At 34.2% G+C, this 26,979-nt stretch overlaps 1 protein-coding gene across 2 annotated transcripts in view; it reads left to right on the plus strand.

Moving 5' to 3' along the window:
• Positions 1 to 20,108, plus strand: part of LOC139700068 (uncharacterized) — a 309,488-nt gene extending 289,380 nt beyond the window's left edge. For both annotated transcript variants that reach the window (XM_071598552.1, XM_071598550.1), the window contains exons 8-14: positions 5,519 to 5,790; positions 6,394 to 6,621; positions 7,943 to 8,192; positions 8,651 to 8,826; positions 11,101 to 11,323; positions 14,612 to 14,792; positions 16,929 to 20,108. In XM_071598552.1, the coding sequence (XP_071454653.1) occupies positions 5,519 to 5,790; positions 6,394 to 6,621; positions 7,943 to 8,192; positions 8,651 to 8,826; positions 11,101 to 11,323; positions 14,612 to 14,792; positions 16,929 to 17,295 (1,697 nt within the window). In that variant the 3' untranslated portion in view covers positions 17,296 to 20,108. The remainder of the gene's footprint in view (positions 1 to 5,518; positions 5,791 to 6,393; positions 6,622 to 7,942; positions 8,193 to 8,650; positions 8,827 to 11,100; positions 11,324 to 14,611; positions 14,793 to 16,928) is intronic.
• The last annotated feature ends 6,871 nt before the right edge of the window (positions 20,109 to 26,979 follow it).

The raw sequence follows: 26,979 nt of genomic DNA on the forward strand, positions 1-26,979 counted from the left end.
TGCTTCTGATGATGAAAAATGCTTTTCATGAAGGTGTTCCTCCAACATTGAGTATCAGGAAAAGGTCACATTGGGTTAGGTCTGGACTTTAGTGAGGATGAGGAACAATTATTTTTTTTGAAATACTTGCAATTTTATGGTGGGTTTCATGATATTCCTCTTATGTGCAATTTTTCTGTTGCCAAGGTGTGGGTGACACTCAATGTAAAGTTCAATATTTCTGATAGTACTCTTTATATTTTCAACATTATTTTATCATAATAATGGCAGAATTGAATTGTTAATTTTAACTTATTTAAAAGATCTTTATTGGGGCATGTGTTCATCTTCCTTTGACATTGATTTTATTTCCTGTGTTTACATTTCAAACCATCTTATAGCTGTGCTAAAGGAAAGAACAGACTCCATAATCCTCCTTCAACATTAAATAGGCCTCAGTTGACGATTTGCTCAAGTGAAAGCAAACTTTTAAACAAAAGCAAATGTGGGTAGTTTTGGAATAAGTTCAACTCCAAAATAGCATTCATCAGTTTCAAGTACAAATAGCTTTTTGCAAGTTATATATAACATATGAAGTAGCAAAATTACCAGTAGGGAAATATTTTCAGTTGTTTGATTTGTATCAAAATGTCTTTTTTCTACAATTTGGCTGATGATTGTGCTCTGCACTGTAATCACTGACTAATTAAAGGTGCTGCAATTGTGAAGATGCTTGAATTTGTATACTAGTCATTGGCCATAGTATATTTGCCAACTAAGATCATTGTGTGTAGCAAGGAGGGTTAAATCATGTGAAACTATTAACAACAGAAAAATATCGTTTTATGGAGAAATGAAGTCTTAGATATTTCATGGTATCTTGATCATTATTATGAACACAAAATTTAACAGAAAGAATAAGGAGTGTAAATTAATGATTATCCACTGGAAAGGGTGAATATTTTTTCTTCTTGGCATGATTACTTGTATCAATCGGGAATTAAATTGTTAGTTCATTACACCAGTCCTCATTAAGAATACATGATAATGTTGTCGTGTTTGATAATTTATCATTAATTTTATGTAATGATAGTTTTAAAATTGGGTACTGTAAATGTGGAAAAGGCATAGTCATTTTTTTCGATGACTTGCACGACTAATATTTTTGCCATTCTATTAAGAGTGAGATCCAATAAATCTGTCATTTTTTTCACTCCGCTTACCATTGAAAGCATTGGGGAGTTCACACATTTGAACAAACTTGAAGTAAGAGGTTTTGTATAAATACAGACAAAATCACATGTATTCCAGCATAATATTACATATCATCTTAAATTATATGCCTATGCATATACTGATCTCATTTTAGTGGTAGATTTTGAAGATGTGTAATTGTTTAAACAGAATGGTGCTTTGATGCTTCCATTGGCACAAAGCAATAGAGGATGACTGATAAATGTCCAAGTCAAAAGTGCATTTGTTTATATTATTTTACACAGGTCTTAATGGTGACATTATTTCTCCTTTTTCATGTGAAAAATGCAGATGTGACTAATCATAAATACAAAACTATATGTGAGAAGATTGAAAGCCTTTTGAAAAAGATTGACTTCAATAGTAGGTTTAAAATGTTGTCTCATATTAACACAGCCTTTTGTGATAATTTGGTGTACTAACATGCAGCAATGCTATGCTACCCTTACCTACTTAAATGTTTGTGGGGTTGCGTAACCTGAGGAATACTTTTTTTGTCAAGCTACTTGCTAATCTTAGCATTTATTTTGTATTTCCAACTAAACGATCCTCGTACCACAAGATTTAATGTACCAGTCTAGTAAATTCCAATATTTTTCAGTGCAAAAAATACCATTCTCTTTATTCTGTGTAAATTACTCATTCATTGGGGATGTACACACATTTTATATTAATGCATCAGTTCAATCTTTTTGCCATTATCGTTAGGCATGATGCAATATTTTCCAGCATTTGTGTTATCACTAGGAATATATGTGTATTATTACTACACTTATAAAGTAGAAACTCTATTTTTACCATCTTGTACTGAATTTTTCATGAACTTAACTCTTTTGGAAGCATTTTTGTAGCCTACCTTTAAATTCTGACTGAGCAAGCTTAGTTTTACAGAAAATAATGTCAGTTTTGCATTCCAATTATGCAGTCAATGCTTTGTTAAATTGTGATATCTTTAATGTCCATATGCAATGCTCTTCTTCATGCAGTGGCAGATGATGGTCTATTTGTTGCTTGTTGAAATCTCTACCAGAATTTGAAACCTTATGGAACTGTTCTAAAAAAAACAACTCATGGGATAATGTAGCACCAATATATGCTCTCCATTCCTTTGTCCACATTTATTACAAATTATGCATGCATCTTATGTCATATCTTTCCCATTATAGAGATTTTCTCAATAATGTTCATATTGGGAAAATGTATGGTAGAGGTCTTTATTGAAGGTCTTCCAACACTTGGGTAATCCTGCGTATAATCATAGCTGCTGGCAAGGGCTTTTGTCAAGTCTAAAGGTGAAACTAGATGGTCCCTGTTAGCATTATGAGCACAGTAAACAATATGCATGCTGTGGATAATAATGCTTTGCAGCTTATAAGAGCGTTTCACATAACATTTTAAACCCTGTTTTTCTCCACTAAATAAGGTTTGATTTAATATCGAAACCCCTATTACCATGCAGTATTTAACCGCATATATTCATCAATGTCAATTTCTTGCATAATTTTCAGTGTAATTGTGTAATCATAAAAAGATGAAATCTCGGAAATTACGAGTTTTCATTTTAATTCAATTGCTTTCATTGGCAACAATTTTTATTTACAATTCATGCATCTGTTACAAATGACTCAAAAAATTCTCTCTATATATTTGTGTACTCCATCATTGCTGTTTTTAATACACATTAAGTACTTATCAGCATGTCTTCATTTTAGATTTTTTCTATTTTTGTAGGTCCTTTTACTTGTATCAAAAATTTCATCTCCAACATCTCTCTCTTTCATTTACCTGTAACATTGCCCTTAGTTCACTTCCATTGAGCAGAGCAGTTTCAACATTTACTTTATGACCATTGATCTGTTCTTTGTTCTTCTATTTTTTTCACGGCTCAAAATAATAGAAATGCCGAACTAATACTTTGATTTTATTGCCATGGCAAGTTTTGAACTTACTAGTTATGCCTTAGGATACGTTCCAAAAGTAATGCAATTGAATTTCCCACCCCACTCCTATTGGTTGCAGTGGGATCAAACTACTTACATAGGTGGGAGGGACACTAAGATTTGCAGCAAAACTGGTCTCAGTGCTCTCCAAGCTGTGGAAGTGGCATGATAATAGTTATTGTAAACCTCTGTGCACCGACCATGTCACATAAGACCAACCAAGCGGAAATTTCACGTGAACTTTTGCATGGTATTGAAAATGAACCTGATTATTTGGACAATGTCATCACTGGTGATGAAATCTGGGTTTTTTAATACAACTCAGAAACAAAACGCCAAAGCTCAGAGTGATTCACCGACCAGTCCCTCAAGCCCAAAAAGGCAAGAATTAGCAAATCAAAAGTGAAAGCAATGCTCATTGTCTTTTTTGACAGTAAAAGAGTGGTCAAGAAGGAGTTTTTTCCTCTAGGACATACAGTTAATGCTGCCTTCTTATGGATGTGCTGGAAAGACTCTGAAAAAGGGGTATCAGGATGAGAAAAGACATCTCCGATACCTGGCAACTTCATCTTGACAACGTGCCTTGCCACAATGTGCTACGAGTCCGCAAGTTCCTGACTTAGCACCAAGTACCAACGGTGCCCCACCCCCCAATAGTCCTGACGTCGCCTCAGCACATTTCTTTTAATTCCCTTGGGTTAAGGCAGCCGTGAAAGGAACCCATTTTTCGTCCATAGACAAGATCCAATCAGCCGTGATGAAGACCTTGCGAGAGGTCCCCGAAGACGCCTTCCAGGGCACGAACTGGTCGTGGCAGAGTCGCTGGCAAAAAATTGTCGAGGTCTAAGGACAGTAGTTTGAAGAATTTCAAGTATTTGTGCAAATCTGTTTGCTATATTACCCTTTAAATATGATTGTATTACTTTTGGAAGGCACCCTGTTTGGGGAAAAATGTATCTCTGTCAAAGTTAAACCCCTTATCTATTATTTGCTTCCATTTTCTCATGATATAGTTGATATACATATTAAAATACATGTAATGGGTGGCACCCTGGTCTAACTCCTTGGTTTGTAGTTATTTCTGCCGACACTCTAAAATTATTTTTCAATGCCATCTTTGTAACGCTATGGTGACTCTAAAATATTCTTATTAGAAACCATGGCTATCCTCTTCTTTGATATAACTGCCAAAATATTTTTCTGTCTACTCTGTCAAATGCCTGTTCAAAGTCAATGAATGGTATACATGTGTTTTTTTTGTTGAATTCTTGATTTTTTTCAATTAGTTGCTGTATGATAAATAAATGATAAAGATGTGGTGTATGTTATTATATTTTTTTTTAAATTACAAGATTTCACATACTATAGCTTGTGTGCCTCATGGGTTATGTTCTATTCTTCTTATAAATGTTGCATATGACTCTTCCTTCTCACGATGATTCTTGCTCAATTCCTATTAATCCTGTACTCATCCCTGTTCTCTTCAGTTTTTGTCAGTAGATACTTGTACATCTAACGAGGCTATTTCTTCACTTTTATTGCTTTAGCAATTACATCATTGTAAATTGTCATTCTCTTTTGACTTTGTCTTTTCTTGTCCAGTGCTTAGTTCCCTGCATATTGTATGCATTGTTTCAATTTTTCCCACTCTGTTGACATGTTGATTAATGATTCCTATCATAAATGAAATTGGTAGGTGTTATTTTGTGAACATTTGTAATGTTCATCATGCAGTGATTAAAGAAAACATGCACTAGTCAACTTTTTATCGCAGCTTTACCCTACCATTATTTTACCAAGTTTTAACTTACCATTATTTTGACTTAATGTAATATTCAAAGTCAAATGAGGATGGCATAACATGTGTTGGTATGGTGAAGTTGTGGGAAAATTAACTACTGTGTGTTGAATCATTCTGAGATAAGGAATATTTCCTAAATTTACATAAATTTTAGTTATTACTTTACAAAAATATATGAAAATTCTCATAAAGTTATAATTGTGGTATTCATCGTTAAATTATTTGAAAATTAACTGGAGAGGTTTGAATCATTCCAAGATTTAAGAATCTTTCCAAAATTTGGATGATTGTTAGTTATTATTTCACAAAGAGCAATGAAAATTCACATGACTCATTCATACTAGGTGATCTGTTCTCGTGAACAACCTTTTTTAGATAAATGCTCATTTTGAATCGTAGGATGAAGACAACTGGTTCTTAAGGTTGCATTGATATCTAACCTTAAGTTTCCACATGATGGTCCAAAAATATTCAAATTTAAGGGCATCGTGCCAATGAAAGTTGTTTGGTTTTAGCCATTAATACACTATGCTCTACTTATCAGGTGAAAATCCAATTATTACAACTACTGGACCACCTCCAGCACCATCAGCACACTCTGCTTTGAACTCTACATCTGTGGCCATCTCAACTGCTGCTGAGCTTGCACGTACAAGGAGAAAGAGTAGCACTGGCAAACGTATGTCAGAGGGGGAAGTTGTGAGAGAGGAGCCACTTGCTGAGGCAGTGGCTGCTCGTTCAGGAATTGAACCGGAAATCGAATTTCCACGGCCAGCAATGCCCCGGAATGCATCCCAGCCTGCTTTCTCAACTCAGGTAAATAAATGTGGAGGAGCCAAATTGTAATGTAGAAAAAGTCTACTAATATTTCTAAGTAATTGGTCTACTAATGTATAAAAAAGGTCTATAAATAGTTTTGCCAAGTGGTGAAACAGTTTAAGGCTGTAGAGATATTTCACAAACCAAAGTCACGACCATTCAATGTAGGAGTAACATGTTCTAATCATATTTAGTTAATTTAAGTTATTTTATATACAGGTGTATACCTGTACTTTATGTTTATACCTGTATGTAGTTATGTCAAAGAATTATCTTCCATATATGTATAGAATTGAGGATGTCAGCTATCCTTCTTTGGAATTCGCAGCCAAAATACTCGTCATAAACATGTAGATAGCTGAATTGGAAGAATGTTGTGCACAAGAGAAGTTTTTAGAAGAATTTACATTATCATCTAATTAGTAGCATATTTATGTACATGGAGCTAAATTTAGAGTAGCTAAATTATTTCAAGGCCATTGAGAGCAGATGTTTTCTTTCTATCTTTAATTCTCTGCTTTAATGTGTCCCTGCTTATCAGTTTAGAATTTAGCCTTAATCTATTCAACTAAAAAAATGTTTCTCTCCCTCTCTCTCTAGACTCCTGGTTTGCCCAAAAATGGTTCTGTGCCCTTTTTTGACAGACTTAGAAAAAGTTCTGTCAAAGGTTCAGGGCAGGCAGGGAGTGCAGGACGTTCTAGTCGATCCAACTTGAATGTGAATGGTGATGTGCATAGGAAAACATCCTTGCAACTACGTCTCTCTAATTCATCATTCCTAGGAAGCCGTAACAACAACTGTACTGATGACATGTGGTCCAAAATGGATGTGAGTAATGAAATGGTAAAATTAGAGCTTTTACATGGGATAACTATGCCACCAGCCTTATATTCTCAATTTTATGAGCATCATTTAACTTGAAATACTTCTCCAGGGCATTCATTGTCATTGTGCATTTTATGAATGAATACTGAAGGAAATCTTATGATTTCTTACCCCTGCAGTATAAACATGATTGGCATAAACATGAATCTAATATAATTTTCAGGGGAAACTGAAATTGACCTGAAAGATTTTTGATAGAATATTGATATATTTTAGACATAAATTTGTTTTCCTCAAATCTACCTTTACCTCTCAAGTGCCTCTTCTGGTGTACTTACTTCTGAATCTCCTATTTTATGCAGATTTATTTATTCTTTTTCTGAATCCATGGCATAATTGTAAATTCAGTTCCTTTTTTAATTTTCATATGGTGAAGTAAAGAAAACTAAGAGATAACATATTTAAATAATTTACATCCATTTTTTTGTCATTCGATGCATCTATTTTCTTTACTTATTCTGAAAACCTCCTTTAGAAAAATGTCATTCTTCTTTGGCATACTTTCCAAATCTGAAGTTTAAGGTAAATTGCTATAGACAATGATAAGAAACTAAATAATGTAATTTCATTCAGCCGGTGGCCATCAATGGGAAATGGTAAGGGCTTGACAGTGAGAAGATATCAGTACTGTAGCACTGTTTGATGTCTAGGGAATGCATGATTGGTATTTGCCGACCAATAATATGACACGAAATAGTGATACAGTACTGATGTTGTCTCACTGTCAAGTCTTTACCTCTCCCCATTGATGGTCACTATCTGAACAAAATAAAATTATTTAGTATCTTATTATTGGCTCTAGGAATTTACCTAATTTCACATTGACAGTCAATAGCTCACAGGACCTCTTTCATTTTTTCCAAAGTTTTTTATCTTCTCTTTCTTACTTAACCTGCACAATGACAACAGCAGCAATAATTTTATTGTAATTAATGGCCTCCATTCTGCTTGAACCCTATGGCATTCAATGCTTATTGAAATCATTTTCTCCAATAAAATAACATTTCTGATATTGATAATGAAAATCATTGATCTTGTCAATGATTATTCCCTTGCATCAGTTTATCTTCAGATTTTCTCATGCGCATAAGATTTCATGAAACATTTGTCCTCACAGCTGAAAATATAAAGCACTTGTATTTGCTTCTACTTTTCTGCTGATTACATACAAATTGATTTTTGTTGAAGAACTTAGTTCATACAATATATATGATTACTGTATTGCAACTGAGGTGAACCTTTATTCTTTGATCTTGCACAACAGGTGGATAACGAAAGTCTTACTTCAAAGGGCAGTGCTGTAGCAGCAGTGAGACAACATCTCATACGCCCTCTTTCTCGTAAGGATATATTTTACTCAGGCTCAGTTGTTAACTTACCAGAATATCAGTCTCAGCGTTCCCTGACTGCCTATCGACAGAGTGTTCTTTCCTTGCCCAAATTCCAAGCTGGGGCTGAGGGTGATACTGAGTACAATAGAGCTGCTGCTTATAGGGATCCAGAGAAGCCACCACGTAAGTCTTTTCAAAAGTTCTTCACTCATGTTAATTTTATGATTTTTATGTATAGTACCACTTTTTATGTATAGAATGTTTATTAATAATAATATTTTATTCATAATCACTCATTTTTTGGAGTACATGTTGTATATTAGTTAATGGTTATCCTTGAATTGGTAAATTTGTTTTAAAATTCAATTTTCTGCTGTTTCATCATGACTTCCCTGGAAATTCTGGCTTGATTTTTAGAATGATTGAAGAAAATTTAACTGCTATGACACATATGTTATTGTTTATTAATTTTAAAGTGTGTATTGGTATAATTTTTGTTAAACCTTGGAACAAAATATCAATGTTTTTAGTTATCCGTTTTTTTAAAATCAATGGCATTTATATCTAATGAAAAAGGGAATTATAAAGTGATAAGGATATGCACTTTAATTTTCATTGTATTTATGGTTTTTTTCTTGTAGCTGACTTGTGCCCCTGCTTGCCATTGCCAGAAGCATTTAAATCAGCTCTTGGTTCAATGATGGATGTGTCTCTGCTACGTGATCCTATCTTCCTTCTAATTGGAATTAGCAATGTATTCGGAATGCTTGGACTCTATGTACCATTTGTCTACTTAGTGGATGCTGCAAAGTTACAGGTAAAAGTAGTGAACTGGTGATGATATCATGCCTCCTGGAGTAAAGTCTGCCCCCCATTTTCTCTTCTAGGCTTATGTGATGATTGCTTATTATGACATTATTCATATATGTTTACTATACAGCTTTTTTGGAATGAGTTTTCAGCAGAAATATAAAATATTATTTGCCTTATATGGTAATCTTTTAAAAATATTTTGTGATATTTTATGAATGATGATATATATTCAATTACTTTTTGAAAAATAATTTCCAGCTTTTTATGCTGTATTTGGTAGTTAATTTACAACTTTTTGGGAGGTCATCTTGATTGCCTTAGATAGATATTGAGGGATCTCATGTGAGCAGGTGATTTGAACTTTAAAGGGTAGTTAAGGTAACATTCATATAAAGATTTTCTAAAGGATGCAGAAGAAGGCCAAATAAAATTAGAAATTTTGCACTAGTTTAAAAAAAACTACATTAATATGCAAGTTATGAATGACAGAGCCATTTTTGGGTACAATGTCAATAATTTCTACTTTCATTGATTTATATAAATTCACGAAGTAAGCAGAAGAAAAAGAAAGATAGTGTGAGGGAGGGAATACTAGTGACAATGTGCTGCTCTATAAAGAGGTTTTTTATGAAGTCTCTTGAAAGTATCTCATAATTTGGGAGAAGCTATCTATCTTTTCACAGTACCTTCAATATCTTTTATCCTTGCAGTGAAGTTGCTTCCAATATGTCCAGTATAGTACATACGAGTATCACAGTTTTAATATTTCAGTGAGCATTATTATGTTTGTTCTTCTTAAGACTTCATGGGAGAGTGGTATATTAAACTTTTAATTTTACTAAATGAGATATTCTGTAAAATATGATAAATAATTGTTGGATAGTGCATTAGGCACATCCACATCTGCTTTATGCATTATTTTGTGAATTTTCATTCATTGTATCTGCCATAGCATAATAAATAGATTATTAGAGTGTCCAAATGATGTTTAAAAATGTTGCAAGTTGTATAATTAGCTTAATATTCCTACATTCCCGGAAGAATATGAAGTGCATTGTGCTTTAAATGACAAAATTCTAATGTGATAGTTTTACAGATAATATACAGTACGCAAGTCGGTGAAACGTGTTGTGCCGTTTAATAAAATCTGTGGAAAAGTACGAGTCTTTCTTTCTATTTCAATAATGGATATCAATTACTTCCACGAAGTGAAGCCTGAAACAATAGAATATATACAGTACCTGCTTATGAAAGATTCCATCATGCTGTTGATTTTTATTATTGTGTGATCTGTTCAATAATTTAACTGTAACGAATATATAGCTTTTACCTCTTAGATCATACTATATGCTACCTACTAGGGTTTTGATTTAATCTGGGAAAGGCTAAGAAAAGGAGTGAAAGAGCACAGAGATAAGGGATGGGAAAGGAGAAACTAAGAAAAGATAGGGAGGAAAAGAAATTAATGGAACGCAAATAGCCGATATGTTATTCCCAAATATTGATGACAACACCTTGAATTTCCTGAAACTTCAAGGAAACTAATTTTCCCAAATGTATTCATTAATACTAAATTATGAAAATGACATCACTTTGACAATGAATACTTTTCTAAATTAAAAATATTTACATCACTTAAATAAAAATATATTACTTTTAGGAAAAATGACATCACTTTCAAGCTCAAATTAAACTTAAAATTTAACATTTCCTTAGTTATTAGTTAATTTTTTATCTAGAATATTCAGAAAATTAACTGTAATTATTCATTAGGCAAAAAATGAGGGGTTTCCAAATGACCAAATAGCCAAAGTAGCCAAAAGTAACATGACTAACTGCTAACTGAAAGGTTGAAGGTTTGGAGTCCTGCTATAAGGATATAGAAACATTGTATTGTATGTACATACATAGTGTTGCATACACAGGCATACTGTTGAATAGTGTATAGGGATTCAGTTCCTAGGAAATATGATGAAAATACGAGAGTAGCTAAAAACTCCGAACCAGGGTAGGCAAAAGTTTTTTCTGGGTGTCTTGTTAAAATAACAAACTTCAAATAAACAGCATATTTTAATCTTCAGCTGTTTAGGCCCAAATAATTAGTAGCCGATATCACTGGTTTTATACATCCTATATCATTCTGGCAAAACACTACTTTCATATATTACAATATTTAAGTAGATTATTAAGCCAAAATTTCAGGATGTATTTAAAACACATACCTTATTTAAAAGCCTAATAGTTTAGCTAATTGATTTTATTTTCTTTCTCTATTTAGAATATTGATCCTGGCTCTGCATCCTTCTTACTGTCCATTATTGGAATCACCAACACAGTTGGGAGGGTTGTTTGTGGGTTTGTGGCTGATCTTCCCCAGGTAGATTCCCTGCTGCTCAACAACCTATGCCTATTGGGATCTGCCGTATCAATTGCAGTCACACCATTCTGCTATAACTATACTTCATTTGTGGCCATGTCCATTGCTTTTGGAATAGCCATTTGTAAGTACTCATTAATATATCTTTGCCCTGGGGATTTTCAGAAATATTTTTTGAAAATTCTCAGTTTAATTATTTAAAAAAAATATCATATGCATGAAATAGTTTTATTGATCATTTCATCGATTAAATGCCCTTGCATTAAATACAGGACTGAATCACCCACACAGGACTAATTGGCATGTTTTCTGTTTGATTGCCACCATAACTGATCGTAATTATGCTTGTGCAGCTTTGTACCTAGATCAAAATAAATGTCATAACACCTATTAAAGGAGACGCTTTGTATTTTCCTGCCTCCAAAATTTTAATGAATGCCTTTAGTGCTGTATAAAATTGACTGCAAATTAGTTAAAAATAGATACAGTTGTAAAAATCATGTAACATGTATGTATAACATATAATTAAAAATGCTTATTTATAACATTATGAATGCATTCCTCAATATATTATTTCATTTAGTTAATAATTCAAAAGTTAATTTAAAATTGATGATGTTATTCATTTTAATTTTAACATAAAATATGAGTTGGCACTCAAACAATCTGTAATATGGGTTTTAGAAATTGATATTGCCTAGAAAAATTAACAATTTTTATATATGTGCCAAATAATCTGATTGCTCATTAGGTAATAGTAGAATTGTGTGTTTTCTCTTTAGATGTTTTATTTGGTCACCTATATTATTGAACTCTCAGAGATTTTAATGGTGATTAAGCTGGACAATCAGCACTAAATGGGAGCATTCATACATTGTTCAGGAAGTAGTTGGTGTCTTGACTTCCCTTATTGAATAGGTGTACTTGCCTAGATAATTCAAACCACAATTCAAAAATTACATTTCTTTTCTGGATGCCAATTCTTGACTCACAGAAATGTTTTTGTATGTTACTGACTAATGCATTTTCCATCAAGAACATTCTTCACTGTAGTTACTACGTATTCAATGCAGGGCAACTTAATGCCTTATCCTGTTTTATAAATTTTTGTTTTTGGGTAAACAATGGGTTGTAATTTTGGATTACTGGTATGGCAGACTTAATTTGTAGCTGTTTTCATCCAGGAAAAATAAGAAAACTTAACATTTTAAAATGTATCATTATATTCATCATTGTCACATGCTACGAGTCTAAAGATATGTCTTCAGCAGTTTTTCATCCTATACTGGTACCTGCCAATCTAATCAATCCCTTAGTTCCTTAGGCTGGTGTCTTCCCTCATCTGCTGCTGGTAATTCATCCTTGACCCCTCCTCTTTTCTCTTGTACCTTGAATTCTGGAATTCAGTTAACTACCATGACTCAGGATATGTCCAGTTAGTATCCCCTTTCTTTTTGTAAGGGTTTTATCTAGGTTTCTCTTCTCACTCACTCTTTAAAGTACTTCTTCATTTGTTATTCTGTCAATCCAATTTAAGTTCATCATTCTTCTGCAACACAATACTTTCTCTAATTTTTATCGTAATTCATCTGCTGTTCTTACCATCTATGCCTCACAGCCTTAGACAAATGAACTCAGATATAAATAAGTTTAAAGCAACTCTTACCTTAATTCTAGTGAAGTATGTGAACTATTCGCTGTCACTTAGTATGGAGTTGATACCTTATTCTTTCATTAGAAATTCTTTACTTGTGCTATTCTACTATTTCCCCCTTGCTTCTTCCATCGTGTGTTTTCTTTTTGCCTAACTGGCAAAACACTCAACTGTGTATCTTTCCCCGGACTAATTAGATCATAATTCTTTCTTATTATTATCATTAGTCTAGTGTTTGTTACTACAAATGTAGGCCTTAGCTCTATTCTTCTCAACAAATTAATATTTGTTTCAAAGGCCCACCGAACAAAAATTTTAGTTGGTCTTAATTTAGCTCTCTGATAAGTATGAAAGTAAGAAAAGCTCTTCTTGTTCCCCTCCTTCCAAAATTTCTAACTTAACTATTTTTCTCTTTCCTTTAACATTATATTTATCCTAATATTCAGTGTATGGGTAATCAGGTTAAGCATTCTTAAGTTTTCATATAGCTTAGCCCTTTTATTTTTTGGTATGCAAACAATTTTGTTCATCTTGTAGTCCCTCAGTATTTCCCCCTCTGATATTAAGTCATTGAGTTGTCAAAGTTCTCTCCTGACTTTTTTATCAATTCCTCGGGTATTTCATCAAACCTTGGCCCATGGTTTCCCCATAAAGCTTTGCACTGTAACGCCAAATTTAGTCCTGAGAAGTGTCCTCTCATCATCATTAAAGTATATTCTTCTTCCTGTATCCTGATGTTGATTTCTTTTCTCTCATAAAGATGCTCAAAATATTCTTCCTATGTTCACTCATCTTCATGTGTAATAATTTAGGTATTGAAATTTCTAAAGACATTAAAAGTTTGCTCTGCATTCATTGAAGTTATTTCCATGATATTAGCTGTGTGAAGTAGAAGGTCATGCTGAACTCCTTCACTTCAGATTCATCCATTCATCTTTAACAATCTAGAATTTGTGATGATTTCATTACTTACATGGATTGTATGAAAAGTATTGGGAAAAGTTTCATAAAAATAGATTTATTTCAGATATTGCTACAATTGCTCAAAATTTTTCAAAGTATGTATATCCTTTGAGCATTGACAGACTTTTGCTGGTGTCTTTTCCGTGTCTTGAAGCCTCCCTAGTAGGTGGATTTTGGAAGGTCCTTAAGGGTATGCATGCAAGCTTCTTTGAAGGTACTTAAGGTTGCTTGGTAGTGTCCTTTGAGGGAGGATTTAACTTTTGGGAATAGTCTGCTGGTGCTAAGTTGGGACTATAATGTAGTTGGGGAATCATCGTGATGCCATTGCCGAAGGTCTGCTCAAGCAGACTCTTGACTCTGCATTTGGTCATCCATCAAGACCTTCAGGACAAGTTTAGTGCAGATCTTTCATGCTGCCAAATATTCAGTGTTAATGGTGGAAGTGTCATCTTATCAATACCAATACGATCTGTGATCATGTAAACCAATGGTCTGAATTCAGCACTTCATGCGCTCATCAGGAAAAAACTGTTACCAATACTATTTATACAAACCGTGTAATCACATTTATAGTGTGATTACATAATCATTTACATAATCACATATATATTCCCTAAAAATCTGGAAAGAATTTATTTTTATTTGGCCTGAATTCTCTGCATGTATAACTACTGTGCATAATATGTATCTTCTTACTAAGAATACCTTTTAGTTGCACAAATGTAATATGACCACAAGCTTTTCATTTTGTCCTAACTTCATTTGTACTAATTAATGTCGAACATATCTTTTCAGCTGGATATATTTCCTTGACGTCTATAATACTGGTGGATCTACTGGGACTTGACAAGCTAACAAATGCATTTGGACTACTGATTCTATTTAGAGGGGCAGCAGCAGTGGTAGGATCTCCTTTGGCTGGAATTGTGTATGATTTAACTCACAGTTATGATGTACCATTCTTCATGGCTGCAGGGTAAGTGTGACATTAAAATATTCTCGTATTAATGAAAATATTGGTTTATTGAATGGCACATATTTGATTTTTCATGCTTATAATTAGTATCCACTGAAAGTTAGTGCTATGAGTCACATTTCAATCAATGAATAATATCCTCACAAATCAGCCGATATACAGGGTGCGGCAACATATAGCCTACTTGATATATCATTTCTTCTCTTTGATAATACATTGACCCTGGATAAAACCCACACACTTTTTTCCATTTAGTAACATAAATTGCATGACTTGAATATTTATTCTAAGGAGCATGAATTTTTTAAAACACATGAAATGATGTGAAAGCTGTGACTTTTGTAGTAATAAGCAAAAATGCATGATTTTTGTCTATTGTTAAAAAATTGAAAAATCCCTGGTTTTTCAAAAGGTTTGCATTCATTCTAACTTCTATGTAGTTTTGTAGAAAAAGCAATTTCGAAAACAAGTGTTCCCACCTTCTTTTAAAACTATTTGTAGTATATTTAGAAATGCACCAATTCTCTTGCTAGCATGCTAATTAGCTATTATTGTTTAGCGCTAGGGGAGCATGCTTGCTTCTATATAATAGTCAAATTACTACTGCGGAAACTGTCATGGAGCATCCTAATAAACGCAAGGGATCATTGGCGCTCCATAAATCTTGAAGTGAGAAATAGTGCCAATCGGAACACACCTCTTGTGAACCATCAATATATGGTACATGGAAAGGAAAAATTGAGCTTCTTATGGCCTTTTCTAAGACCGACTCTATTAAATAATATTTCCTTAAGCCCTAAAGGGATTCGACCCTTTATGGCTTCAGGAAATATTATTTAATATTGTCAGTCTCACGATATTCATAGCTAAATTTTTGCAATTTTTGAGGTAATTAGGATGAAACAAACAATTTCATATTTCACTTTGTGGAACTTCTCCATGCTGAAGAATAATAAGAAAACAGTTCTAACAAGACTAAGACAGACTAAGAAATTTTATTCCACATCCATGATGTGGGTTTTGGTAAATTTTATCATCATCTGGTAAACAGATGTTTACTACTCATTCAGTGATGCATTTTGTTGATCAACTGTAGGAATGCCATAAGGTACACATAGAGACTTCCCCAAGGATTTCATCAATGCCACAAAATGGAACTCATAATTTAAAGCAACATTAAGAGACTAAATACTATGTTTAAGGTTGAGTGTGTGAGGAGCGATTGAAAAGTAATCACAAAACTGCTTTTGAGTAGGAGAGCTCTCAAAATGCAATTGTTTGCATGGTATGTGACTTAGAGAACCAATGACTAGCATAGTATTTGGAGATGTGTAATTGCAGTGATATGGGAAGATATGATGACACACAGCAATGGTATTCATTATTTTACTTTTGAAATAGTGCCAGAAGGCATGGTTTCAATAGAATGGAATGACATTGTGGAATTAAAATTAAGTTGACAATGGGAAACTGCGGAGCATCTACCATACTCTATTAATATAAGTCACTCTACTTTTGAATTGCTTGCAAAAGGAATTAATCTTTCTGGAAACAGCAATCCCAAAGGCTGGTTGAATTGTTGTGACTCTTGGACAGTCTATCACAATATTATTGAAGATGAATAGGCAGACAGAATTTACCAACTCCAACAGGCTAAAAAAAGTATACTTTTATACTTATAAATATCAATATTTCCCATGTTACCTTTGTAAAAAATGCAAGTATGACTGATTTAAGGTTGCTCATGCATGCCCAGAATGCTTCAGCACAAAATCTTTTACAATTACTTTTTCAAAATAAGTTGGCAATTTTGGGGGGTTCAGCTTTAACTCCAGCAGATATGGTATATGAATCACAATGGCAGTAAGGAAGTAAAAAGAGAATTTAATATTTTTGTAACGTTTAAATTCCTCATATTCTATCAATTGACTCAACCATTCTTTTAGCTGTGAAGTGATATCAGCATTTAGGAAAATCCTTGAAAAATTGAAGTTTTGTCATCTATTCTGCCCTGAATGTGGACAACTTATCCATTTATTTACTCTATATTAGTTTACATTGTGTCAGTATTAAGATTGAGCATTCAAGAGTTCTAATTCTCCAAACTTATTATTTGCCATATTATCTCCTATTTAGTTTCTTCTTACTGTCCGCTGGAGCAAGTTTCCTAGCTCCAACCTTGAGACACTGTAGCTGTTGTGGTGTCAATGGACAAGAACAACCACAAATGACGGATGTATTGGCACCCATTGATGAGGATGAGGAAGGAGAGGAGCAGGGGGATGATGATGAAGAGGCTGGTAGCAATATTGGACGGGAAGATGGTAACAGCATTGCAGCTGACGGCAACAGTCTTTATGGAAGGAGGGAGGGTGCCATTGGGACGCCTCAGAAAAAGACAAGTGAAACTGGAATGGATGAGAGGCTGATCCCACAAATCCAGGAGACAGCTGCCACACCTGTATCCAGAGAGGAACTGAAACAGATAGAGTCCGCACTTTGAGGAGAGAGGGGTTTCTTTAAATTTGGAGATTTTTTCCATGAAGAAAAACAAATGCTAAGGAAGAGAATTCATTGGCAAAGATGAGGATGAAAAAGATGAAGACACTGTAAAAAAAAAGAGATGGAGTGTTGAAGGGGTACTAAGAGAGGGGGTTCTTTTTTTAGACGTGTGATACTGGCGTGGGGGATCCTCCAGGAATCCAAGAGAGGGTGTGAATGGATGAAGTGTGAAATGTGTTGATTGCATTTTGCAGGTTGAATGGCCTGAGAGCATGGTGAGTGTATGAATGCGGAGTCCCACGTTGGGTGGCCATTTTGTAGAGATTTCAACAAAAGATATTGTCCTCTTGAAAAATCTCTCCCTCCATCTACTTGTATATTTTCATGAGTCATCCTCATAAAAGTCTTGCCTTGAAAGTATTATTGTACTAGACCACTCCTCTTCAGCTACTTTGATTATTTTAGAATTTTTTTTATTTTTTACGAAACATTTATATTTTGTTTCATGTCTATAGTTTTCTCAAAATCAAGTTTAAAAAAAGTTAACCCCCTGATAATGTTAAAAATTAAAAATTTTGGATGCTTTCCAGTTTGATACTATCTCCTACACTCTGTATTTGCCATTCCAAAGTGAAGAAGTGGGAAAGAGACTTTGGCTTCTTCGTGAAAAAACAAAGATATGTGATGCTGGCTTTTTTTTAAGGTGTTGATAAGAAGTGTGAGCTCCTTGTAGTGTGGTATGCTTCCCTCTCTTTCTCGGAGGTTGACTGCACGATGAGTATGAAATTGAATGCTTCTCTTTCATGAAATATAAAAAAAGAAAATGTTGGTCAGGTGGTCAGAACTGAGACATAAGATAGATTTTCGTTTTTACCAGTTAAGGACATTTATTTGGGCATAAAGTATGGGAATAAAATGTTTTCAATAAAAGGGGGGCATGAGTGGAGAACTGCATTTTCAATGTTATTGCTGAAAGCCAGGAGGGGTTAGTGGTCTGTGATTTAAGGTCGGGTACAGACTCAGACAAGCATTTTACTTGTTCATTTTTAGGAAATGGATTGCATTTTAAATGAAATTTGGCTGGCAAGAGATTTGCTGTTGTGGAAGTTGCACAATGCTTTGAAAATAAAGCATAAAATTAAATTGCTGGTAGAAACCATTTCTTGGTGCATCTGGTGAAAATGTTAGCCAGCCTGAGCCTACCCTGATGGTATTTGTCCATTTGTTAAAGAGTACAAAGAAAGCACAGTTTTAAATGGAATATAGAAAATATTGGCTGTAGTTTACACCACAATTGAAACTGCCCTTTTAGGAGACTAAATGGATTGGTATTCACATTTGCCTCAGTCACAATTCATATTATTGTTATCATTTGTACTAATAGGTGAAAAAGCAAAATGATGGAAACAAATATTTCTCAGAATGTATGCACAGACAAAACTATTACTGGTTTGTGATTGATACATTATAATGTTTGGCTTTTGATTTGGAATACTCTCAAGCCTAAAACTGAGGGTGAAAGGAGGGAGTTCATATGGATGAATGATGTGTAAAAATTGAGTGATTTCTTGTGTAATAACCGAGTATTATGGAAGATGAAAAAAGCTTTATGCAGGTGATAAAAAAGACATTTAAAGGACAAAAATGATTGTTTTTATTCCTCATTGACTGTGATAATGAGCACACGTACTGGAGCATGTGTGAATATACAAGTAATCTCCCTTTTATGTATCCATGATATATATGAATCAGAAAGGCATCCTTTGCTACTGCAGACCATTAACTTCAAAACAATATCTTTTTTTATAATCCTTTAGGAAAAAAGGTACATGTATACCAATCGCAGCATTAATTCAATATATATCCCTGCTGATCAGTGTTCACATAAAATCTGATGCATTACAGATGTAGCACTTACATTTTTAAAAGCTCTCAAGTGATAACCAACTAAAATCTTATGAATGCAGTGCGAGTAGGGAAAATAAGATGAGCTTGCCAGTGTATTTCAAATCCTGTGACTGTTCCAAAGCATGAATTTATTTTCTGAATCCCTCTCCCATTGTAAACTAGTTGAGATCGTTAGTGGGATAGGGTTTTATTTTTTCAGTCTCATTGACCTTTCCTGTCCATTGAATTCAATCAATTTGCTTGGCTTTTTTAACTCAATAGCCATTGCTAATTTTTATTGATACAAATATCTTGTTGTCACTTTTAACTAAATGCACAATAAAAACTATGAAGACATGGTATCAAAGTGCCTGCGTCTTCTAAGAACATCCAAAATGGATCCCTTATCAGGTGAGATTCATGAATTTCAACTCTCTCAAAAGATTATTTTTATGAAATGTGAATTCTTTTCTCTCCACCTTTCCAGCTTGTAATCAAATAATGTTGCATCTTAAACTTGAAAGCAATACAAGCATTCGTGCATAATTAAGTAGCTATGTGTCTACATATATTAATAATGAAATACTACAAATGTGTAGTTATTAGTGCCCTAATGATCAAAGATGAGAAAAAATGAACTACTTTTTTAATTATAATGGCTTCAAATGGGCTGAGTTTAAGAGAGAATATTTTCATTGTAGTTTTCATGAGTGTTTGGAAAGTATTATTGATGTGTCTGTGTTGTTTTATACATTGGAAACCCAGTTATATATTTTGGTGAGTATGATGAAGGTTTGGAGTGTGTTTGTAATGTTATATATGATGGTTTGTTTTCGAAGAATTAATTGTGGGAATTGCTATAGTGCAATATTACAAGTTTCCATGTGTACATAGGACTACAAATATATGCTAATGCTATATTATGTACATGCTCATTTGTTTCATTGCCATATTTTATACTAAAGAATCCTTTTGATCTTCACAAAGGAATGCGATATTTATTTTTAATTATTTGCACATGCTGGGGCTGAAACTGACTTAAACACAGTGGGCATATCCCCTACTTTAAAAGATTAACAGGGAAGGTTAAAAGATAATGAAAAAATAGCATTATTTTTGTGGCAGGCACATTGAACAGACTCAGCAGTTTTCATCATCAGGCTAGTTGCCTCTTTAATCAACATAGATTGTGATGAATAAGGAATCCAATAAGCCTGGTATATAACTCTATTAATATTAATTACTTTGATTAGTGATTAGTATATAACGAGAATCACCTTATATAATGCCCTGAAGAATAATGAACTTTGAACCACTATTTTTACTCAAAAAACAATACAAAAGTGTAGTGAAGAGGCACAAAATTGAATTAGCTACATGAAGTATAACATTCTTTAAGAATTATTTGATAATAAAATAAAAGGAAAGATAAAGCTTCAGTAAATGCAGAATGTCATAAATGAGCACTTAATTTATTTTATTTAGGAATATGAGCTAGTTATCTAATATACTAATCCTAAAATTGGGAGGAATTAGCTTAGCATTTATGGTATTATTTTTTAACATTCTAGAGTCAATAGTCATTTGGGAATAGATAAGCTGAAAATGTCTGATACCAGCTGATAGATTATTTTTCATCATCTAAATAACCCAAGCTGTAATTTCCGGTTGTACTGTTGTTTTAATCTTCCTCTCATTTGAATCATATTACTGATGCTAAATTTCCAGTTGGCCAATAGATGAAGGTAATCACTAAAACATTTGGATATTAACAGATTAAAAAATAACCCCAATATTCAAAATGAAGCTTGGCTTTTAGTAGGTGAGGGTAGAGCTCACCTAATGCTTAGCCTTATACAGTGTGTAAAACTCACTCATCAGTAAGGGTAAGGACAGTTATTTTTCCTATGACATCTGTGATTCTCAGGAAGATAAGGTGCCTGAAAATCATGCATCTTGGATGATGCTGAGGGTGTCTCCGATTCAAACCCTGGTGGTCCTGTCTGTAGCCTAGCATGCCAAACACTGGACTACCACACCTCCAATAATTGTGTAGTTCCGCCTAATATGAGATTTATATAATTTTTAGGTCCCCTCATATGTATCTTCTAATGATTTATTGAAGAGTTTAAAAAAAATGTTCATCTATGAAGCCTATTTTTGTGCATTATTTGGTCATGATGCCATTGTATTATTGGTAGTGCTTTGGAACTACTCTTTGCAGTAAACCTGTCGTGAAACAGTTATTAGTTCTTGTAGCAATGGAGAAACAATAATGATATCAGTTTTTCAGTGGATATAAAGTAATGTTAAGACAAATTGCCATTTTCATCCTGGTTGGTATAAGGGAGTGAGGAAGGATTGTAATCAACTATATGCTTGAAAGGTATTTATTCTTTATGAAGAAGTTATTATCAAAGAAAAAACCCAGAACTATAAAATATTATTTAATACAACATTACAGTTTCCATGAAAATAAGCAAGAACACTTCTATCGTTTATTTGATTTTTTAAATTCTCTAGTGAGTATTATTATTGTTATTATTATGAAAGGTTATCTACCAGTTAAGGTAGGCTTTCGATGGACACAAGCTACCAAATAAATTTCTTGTCTCTCCTAACAAAACACAACCCAACATTTTACTCTATAATAAGCCCCTCTTCAACTCCTTTTACTTCCAACCTCCCTTCATTCCTCCAACATGCCTATCCTATTCCCCCCCTTCCTCCTTTGCCTGGCATTCTCCTCTCCATCACAGTCTTCAGCATCCCATTGCCAATCAATATGATTGGCATTCATTTTTCCTTTCCATTTCAGTTTCTCCATCCTTCCCCATATCCATGCTTTAAAAGCCATCAATCTGCGTCTATCATCCTGCTTCAATGATCATGTTTCTGTGCCGGGCATTGCTATGTTCCCTTAACAAAGTTTTAATGAGCCTTTTCTTAACATCCTTACTCTATGTCCTTGTCATCGATTTTCTCCTCCTCGTAAAAGCTTCTGTGCCTAAGGGATTTCTTCTCCTTATGTTCCTACTACTTAAATTATTTTGGTCTAAAATACATCCGAGATTCAAAACTGTTCCACCTGCTCTAGTTTTTGGTTTCCTATTTTAACGTTTAACTTAGCCTTTCTCTTTCTGGAAACCTGCATAACCTGTTTCATTTACATTTAGTATTCTCATCCCATGTCTATTGCATTGAATTTCCAATACACTCAGCAATGCTTGCTACCTCTTGGTTGACTGACAAAATAAAGCTTGATCATTAGCTAACCTAATTGATGTTATGAATTCCCCGTCGACTTTCATTCTTATCTCCTGTTCTCCGCATGACTTTTTAATAATTCTCTCCAAATATATGTTAAACAGTACAGGTGATAATGGACACCCTGCCTTACTCCTCTTCTTAACACTGCCCTTCTCTCCATCCCCCACTCACACCTGAGTAGTCTGAGACATGTACAGGTTGCAGATTAGTCTCCTATCCTACAGTCTACTCCTATTTTCTGCAATGTATTAATTAATTTTTTCCAATCCACTTTATCAAACGCCTTTTTGAAATCTAAAAAACAGACAAATTCATCCTGATTGCTTATGTTCCTCTTTATTAGTAGTGTCCTTATTACTACAATGGTATCATGAATGCCTCTCCCCTTCCTGAACCCAAACTGATCATCCCCTATGTAATCATTTGCCCTGCTCTCCATCATCTTGTTGGTGATCCTGAGAACCACTTTAGCTGCTTGGGAAATCAAACATGCTGTTCTATAGTCTTCATATACGTCTGCATTTCCATTTTTTGAAATAGGGATTAAGGCTGACAAAGTCTACCAGCAAAATTCCTCTCTCTTCTTATAAATGCTACACATTATCTCATAAAAACTCTCCCTCCCATGTTTCCCTAAACATTAAAGCTACAAAATATATTTCCTCCATCCATCTCTTGCATTATATTCTTCAATTTTCCTGTCCTCAACATTGTCCCAACATTCCAAGTTCCTAGTCTAACAATTTTGGTCTTCCTCTGCATCTTCTGTGGTGCTGCTGTTGGCTTTGCTTAGCAAGGTATTTTGTGAGATTATGACCTGGGAGTCTTGCCTCTCCCACTGCTGGGCACACCATGTGGCTGATTGGACTGAGTCCCATAGTGGGTGACCCTACCAGGAGCAGTTATTGTTTCTTCCACCAGCACAGCTCTAGGGATTATCAGAATGTAGAAGCCCTTCCTACGCATCAAGGTAGTAGTCCATGGAAGGGTTAGTGAAAATCTTAAAAATTATTGAGTTGTAAGAATAAGAATCCCCCTGCGTTACTTTTATGAGGCAAGTATACCCATTGTCTTTATAGTAAAGTAATAAGTATGCAAGTTTGGAAAAGCCATTTAGCAAGTCATTTTAACTAGTTTGAGTATTTACAATATTTGTCTCAATTTAATTAACGTTTAAGGAAGAGTTGGAGAGTTCACCTATCCCCAGATCATATAAAGCAACCTTAGTGGCATTAACTTCCTTTTAGTAAATAATTTTGAAACACATAATATAATTTCAAGAAAAATCAAGTACTTACAAATAAATAACACAGGTACAATCAAGATATATTTACCCGGGACATAGTTTAACCCCCTTTACATTTCATGTAAAATCATCTTAATGACAGATTCTTATGAAGAATGTTGTTAGGATGTTTTAAGAGGTGTTTTTACTTCTGATCTTGAATTTATGGACCGACTGAGTTCTTTTATGGTGAGGGGAAGTTTATTGTGAGGGATTTTAAAGGTATGGTAAAAGCTTTTTTTTTGGATGCATTCATTCCTTCTGTGATGCATCTAAGGGATTGATGAGTGTGATATGGAGTTCCTGGCTGTTCAGAGTGAATATACTGGGAGAGGCATCAACAAATAAAGCCGCCTCTAGTATGAGAATGCAGGAAAATTTAAGGATATTTTTATCAAACAAAGTATGCCTTGCAATACGAATTGTTATCAATACCTGCTATAATGTGAATAAACCTGTACTTTGAATACTGCAATTCAAGAAACCTTTGATTATGGCTTGATATACCATGGAAGATTATGCCATAGGTAATTTTGGAGAAGAGATACACATTATAAATAATTAATAGCATGTTGGTTGATGCTGATTGGTGCATGTTCCTTGAGGGGAAAATGCGAGAGTGTAGTTTTTATTAGGCTATTAATGTAACTGGACCAGTCTAGGGTTTTCAAGTTTCTTCACAGTGTAGGTTATGAGAGCCTTTCAATATAAGCATTGGGTAGTTGATTTTCTTTGTTTTGATTGAAAAGAAGAAAATGATTTTTAATTTTGTTGAGCTGAAGTTGGTTCAAATGAGCCCAGTTAACTTTATGTAAAATTACTGCTGTTTATCTAAATTTGTCTGCTGCTGTTTTAGCTTGTCTGATAGAAGGAGCTGTTATTAAATGATTGTTGTCATCAGAATAAGTCACTAGTTGGCCCTTTTTTACACTTGTGGATAAATGATTAATGAAGATGAGAAATAAAATAGGTCTCAGCATTAGCCATAGTTACACATAAAACGTATCTACTCACAATGAGTGTGCAAGTTTTAGAATAAATGGTCAATCCAATCAATATTTGTTGGTTTAGCTTTTTGAATTTTAGGAGATACATGCGACATGTAGAAATGAAATTATTTCTCTTGTCTAGTTTTAATCAAGCGAAATAATTTTTGATTTTAAACTCTTTTGCCTTTAAGGTTGCAGAACCCCGAATTAATAGGCATTCAGGATTCAGAAACAGTTTTACAACTGACAGCACTTTTGTTGATGGGAAGAGAATTCCAGGAGTGGCTATCCTCCTTCTCTTTATTCTTTCCCCATTCTTAACACATACTAATTACCTACCCATTGTTTTCTCAGTGAGGTACTTGAATATGCAATGGCCTCTCCTGCATCCCTCATGAGAGCTCATGTATGATAATGAATATGGGAACAGTTCCAATCACTGCACTTGTGTAGCTAGGTATCAATAGATGAAGAATGAATACTGGTGTGATGCTTGGTATTGAGGAATCAAGATGATATTTGCGATCAAATCTTTATAGTAACTTATGATATGACTTGATTTGGTTGTAGGTTTTAAAGGATAAATATTTGGATAATAAACATTGAGGGTGCTGAAGAGAATGCCTAGGGTAGAGCAGAAAGCATGAGGAATTTGTTAATTGATCAAAAGAGTCTGGTAGGTGAAATAAGGAGATTACTGAGATAGAAGTTAGACTGCATAAATATTGTAAATGGATGATCAGTATGTTAAAGGCAACGATCAAATACTTATTGGCAAGGAAGGAGAGAAGAAGAGTAGAGTAAGGGAGCATAGTAAGGAGGTATGTTATACTAAAAAATGAGAGAAGAGATGGAAGAGAAAATGTATTATTAATTAATGGAATATTTTACCTCATCTTGTATTCATATAGTACAATCCACATAGGAACTTTCATTAAGACACTGTATCGACCATGAATTGTTATAAATCTGATTTATTATTATGCCTTGTAAAGTCATATCTGTTCTCACTATTTTAGGGTGTCATGGAAAATGTGATTGCTTCCTTCTCTGTTTCACTCTCTATCTCACCATTGGGAACACATGTTAGAGGAAATTTAGTTACTTCTCTTCCCCTCCTATCTTAATTGCTTTCCATTCCCCTCTTCTTCCTTTCCTCCTAACCAGCCACACCCCCCTGAGATGATGTGTGATATCTTGGCATCAATGGTGTTGGTGTCATTGCCATTTACAAGCATGCCATTAGGTATTTGGCCATTGAAGTGAATTCAAGTAACCCATTACCATCTTTCTTTTCACTATTAACAATTAGTATTTTCCTTGTACAGATCCTTTGCTGACCCAGTTTTCTTGGCTGATGCAATGCGTGTGTATCAGACTCTTCTGCCTCAACCATAATCAGAAAAAAATGCTTGGGTGTAAACAATTCTAATTACAGGACATATGATGAGAGCTTCTGTAAGAAATGGGTAGAAGGGGTACGACCTTTGGTTTGCCAGTTAAAAGGAACAAACACATATGCTCCTAAAATTAAGGCCAAAGCATGTGTATCCACACGTCATAAGGCAGAATTAACCTATAGTGATTTTGACACACTTTTTGCAGTATTCAGTTCCTACCCTTCATCGTACTTGTCAGGGTATGACATGGTAATCGGATACCAATCACTCCCTTTGTGTCTCCTGATTTTACGGTCCGACTAGGAAACTTAGAATTAAAATATATTGTTTACTTTTCTAAGTCCTTTGAAGTTATTGGCAGTGTAAAATTTTCTAATCGTTGGTAAATGCGCGGGCAGCATTTTAAAGTACAGGACGCCTGTTTCTTAAAATACCCAGGCTGTCCCCACTGGAATGCCAGTAGGTGCTTCGGAAAAATGCAGCGAAAAGGAATAATAGGAATCCTACTTTCAATTAAACAATGTCATAAATATAAAGATGACTTATTCACTTTGTCCAGGGGCAAAAACTTAATATCTTTCCATTGAGAAATCCAAACCAAAGTTCTAATTTTACTCTAGAAACTGATTAATTACGAGAATACCATTAGGACATGGCATCTTCCAAGGTCAGAATAATGTACTCACCAGGCCATTGTACAGTGTTATATGAGGAATGATAGTTTCGAAGTTGTGGTTTTTGGGGCTCATTACCTTTCTACCTTCTAAGGGTGAGTGATGGCTTCTTACGGGACAACTGAACTTCCGAGGAAATGGGGAATGACTAGCAGCCGCATCCTGTGCCTAGAAAAAGGA

Source organism: Hetaerina americana, unplaced genomic scaffold (genome assembly GCF_022747635.1).
Source record: "Hetaerina americana unplaced genomic scaffold, ioHetAmer1.1.p SCAF_10, whole genome shotgun sequence".
Taxonomy (NCBI): Eukaryota; Metazoa; Arthropoda; class Insecta; order Odonata; family Calopterygidae; genus Hetaerina; species Hetaerina americana.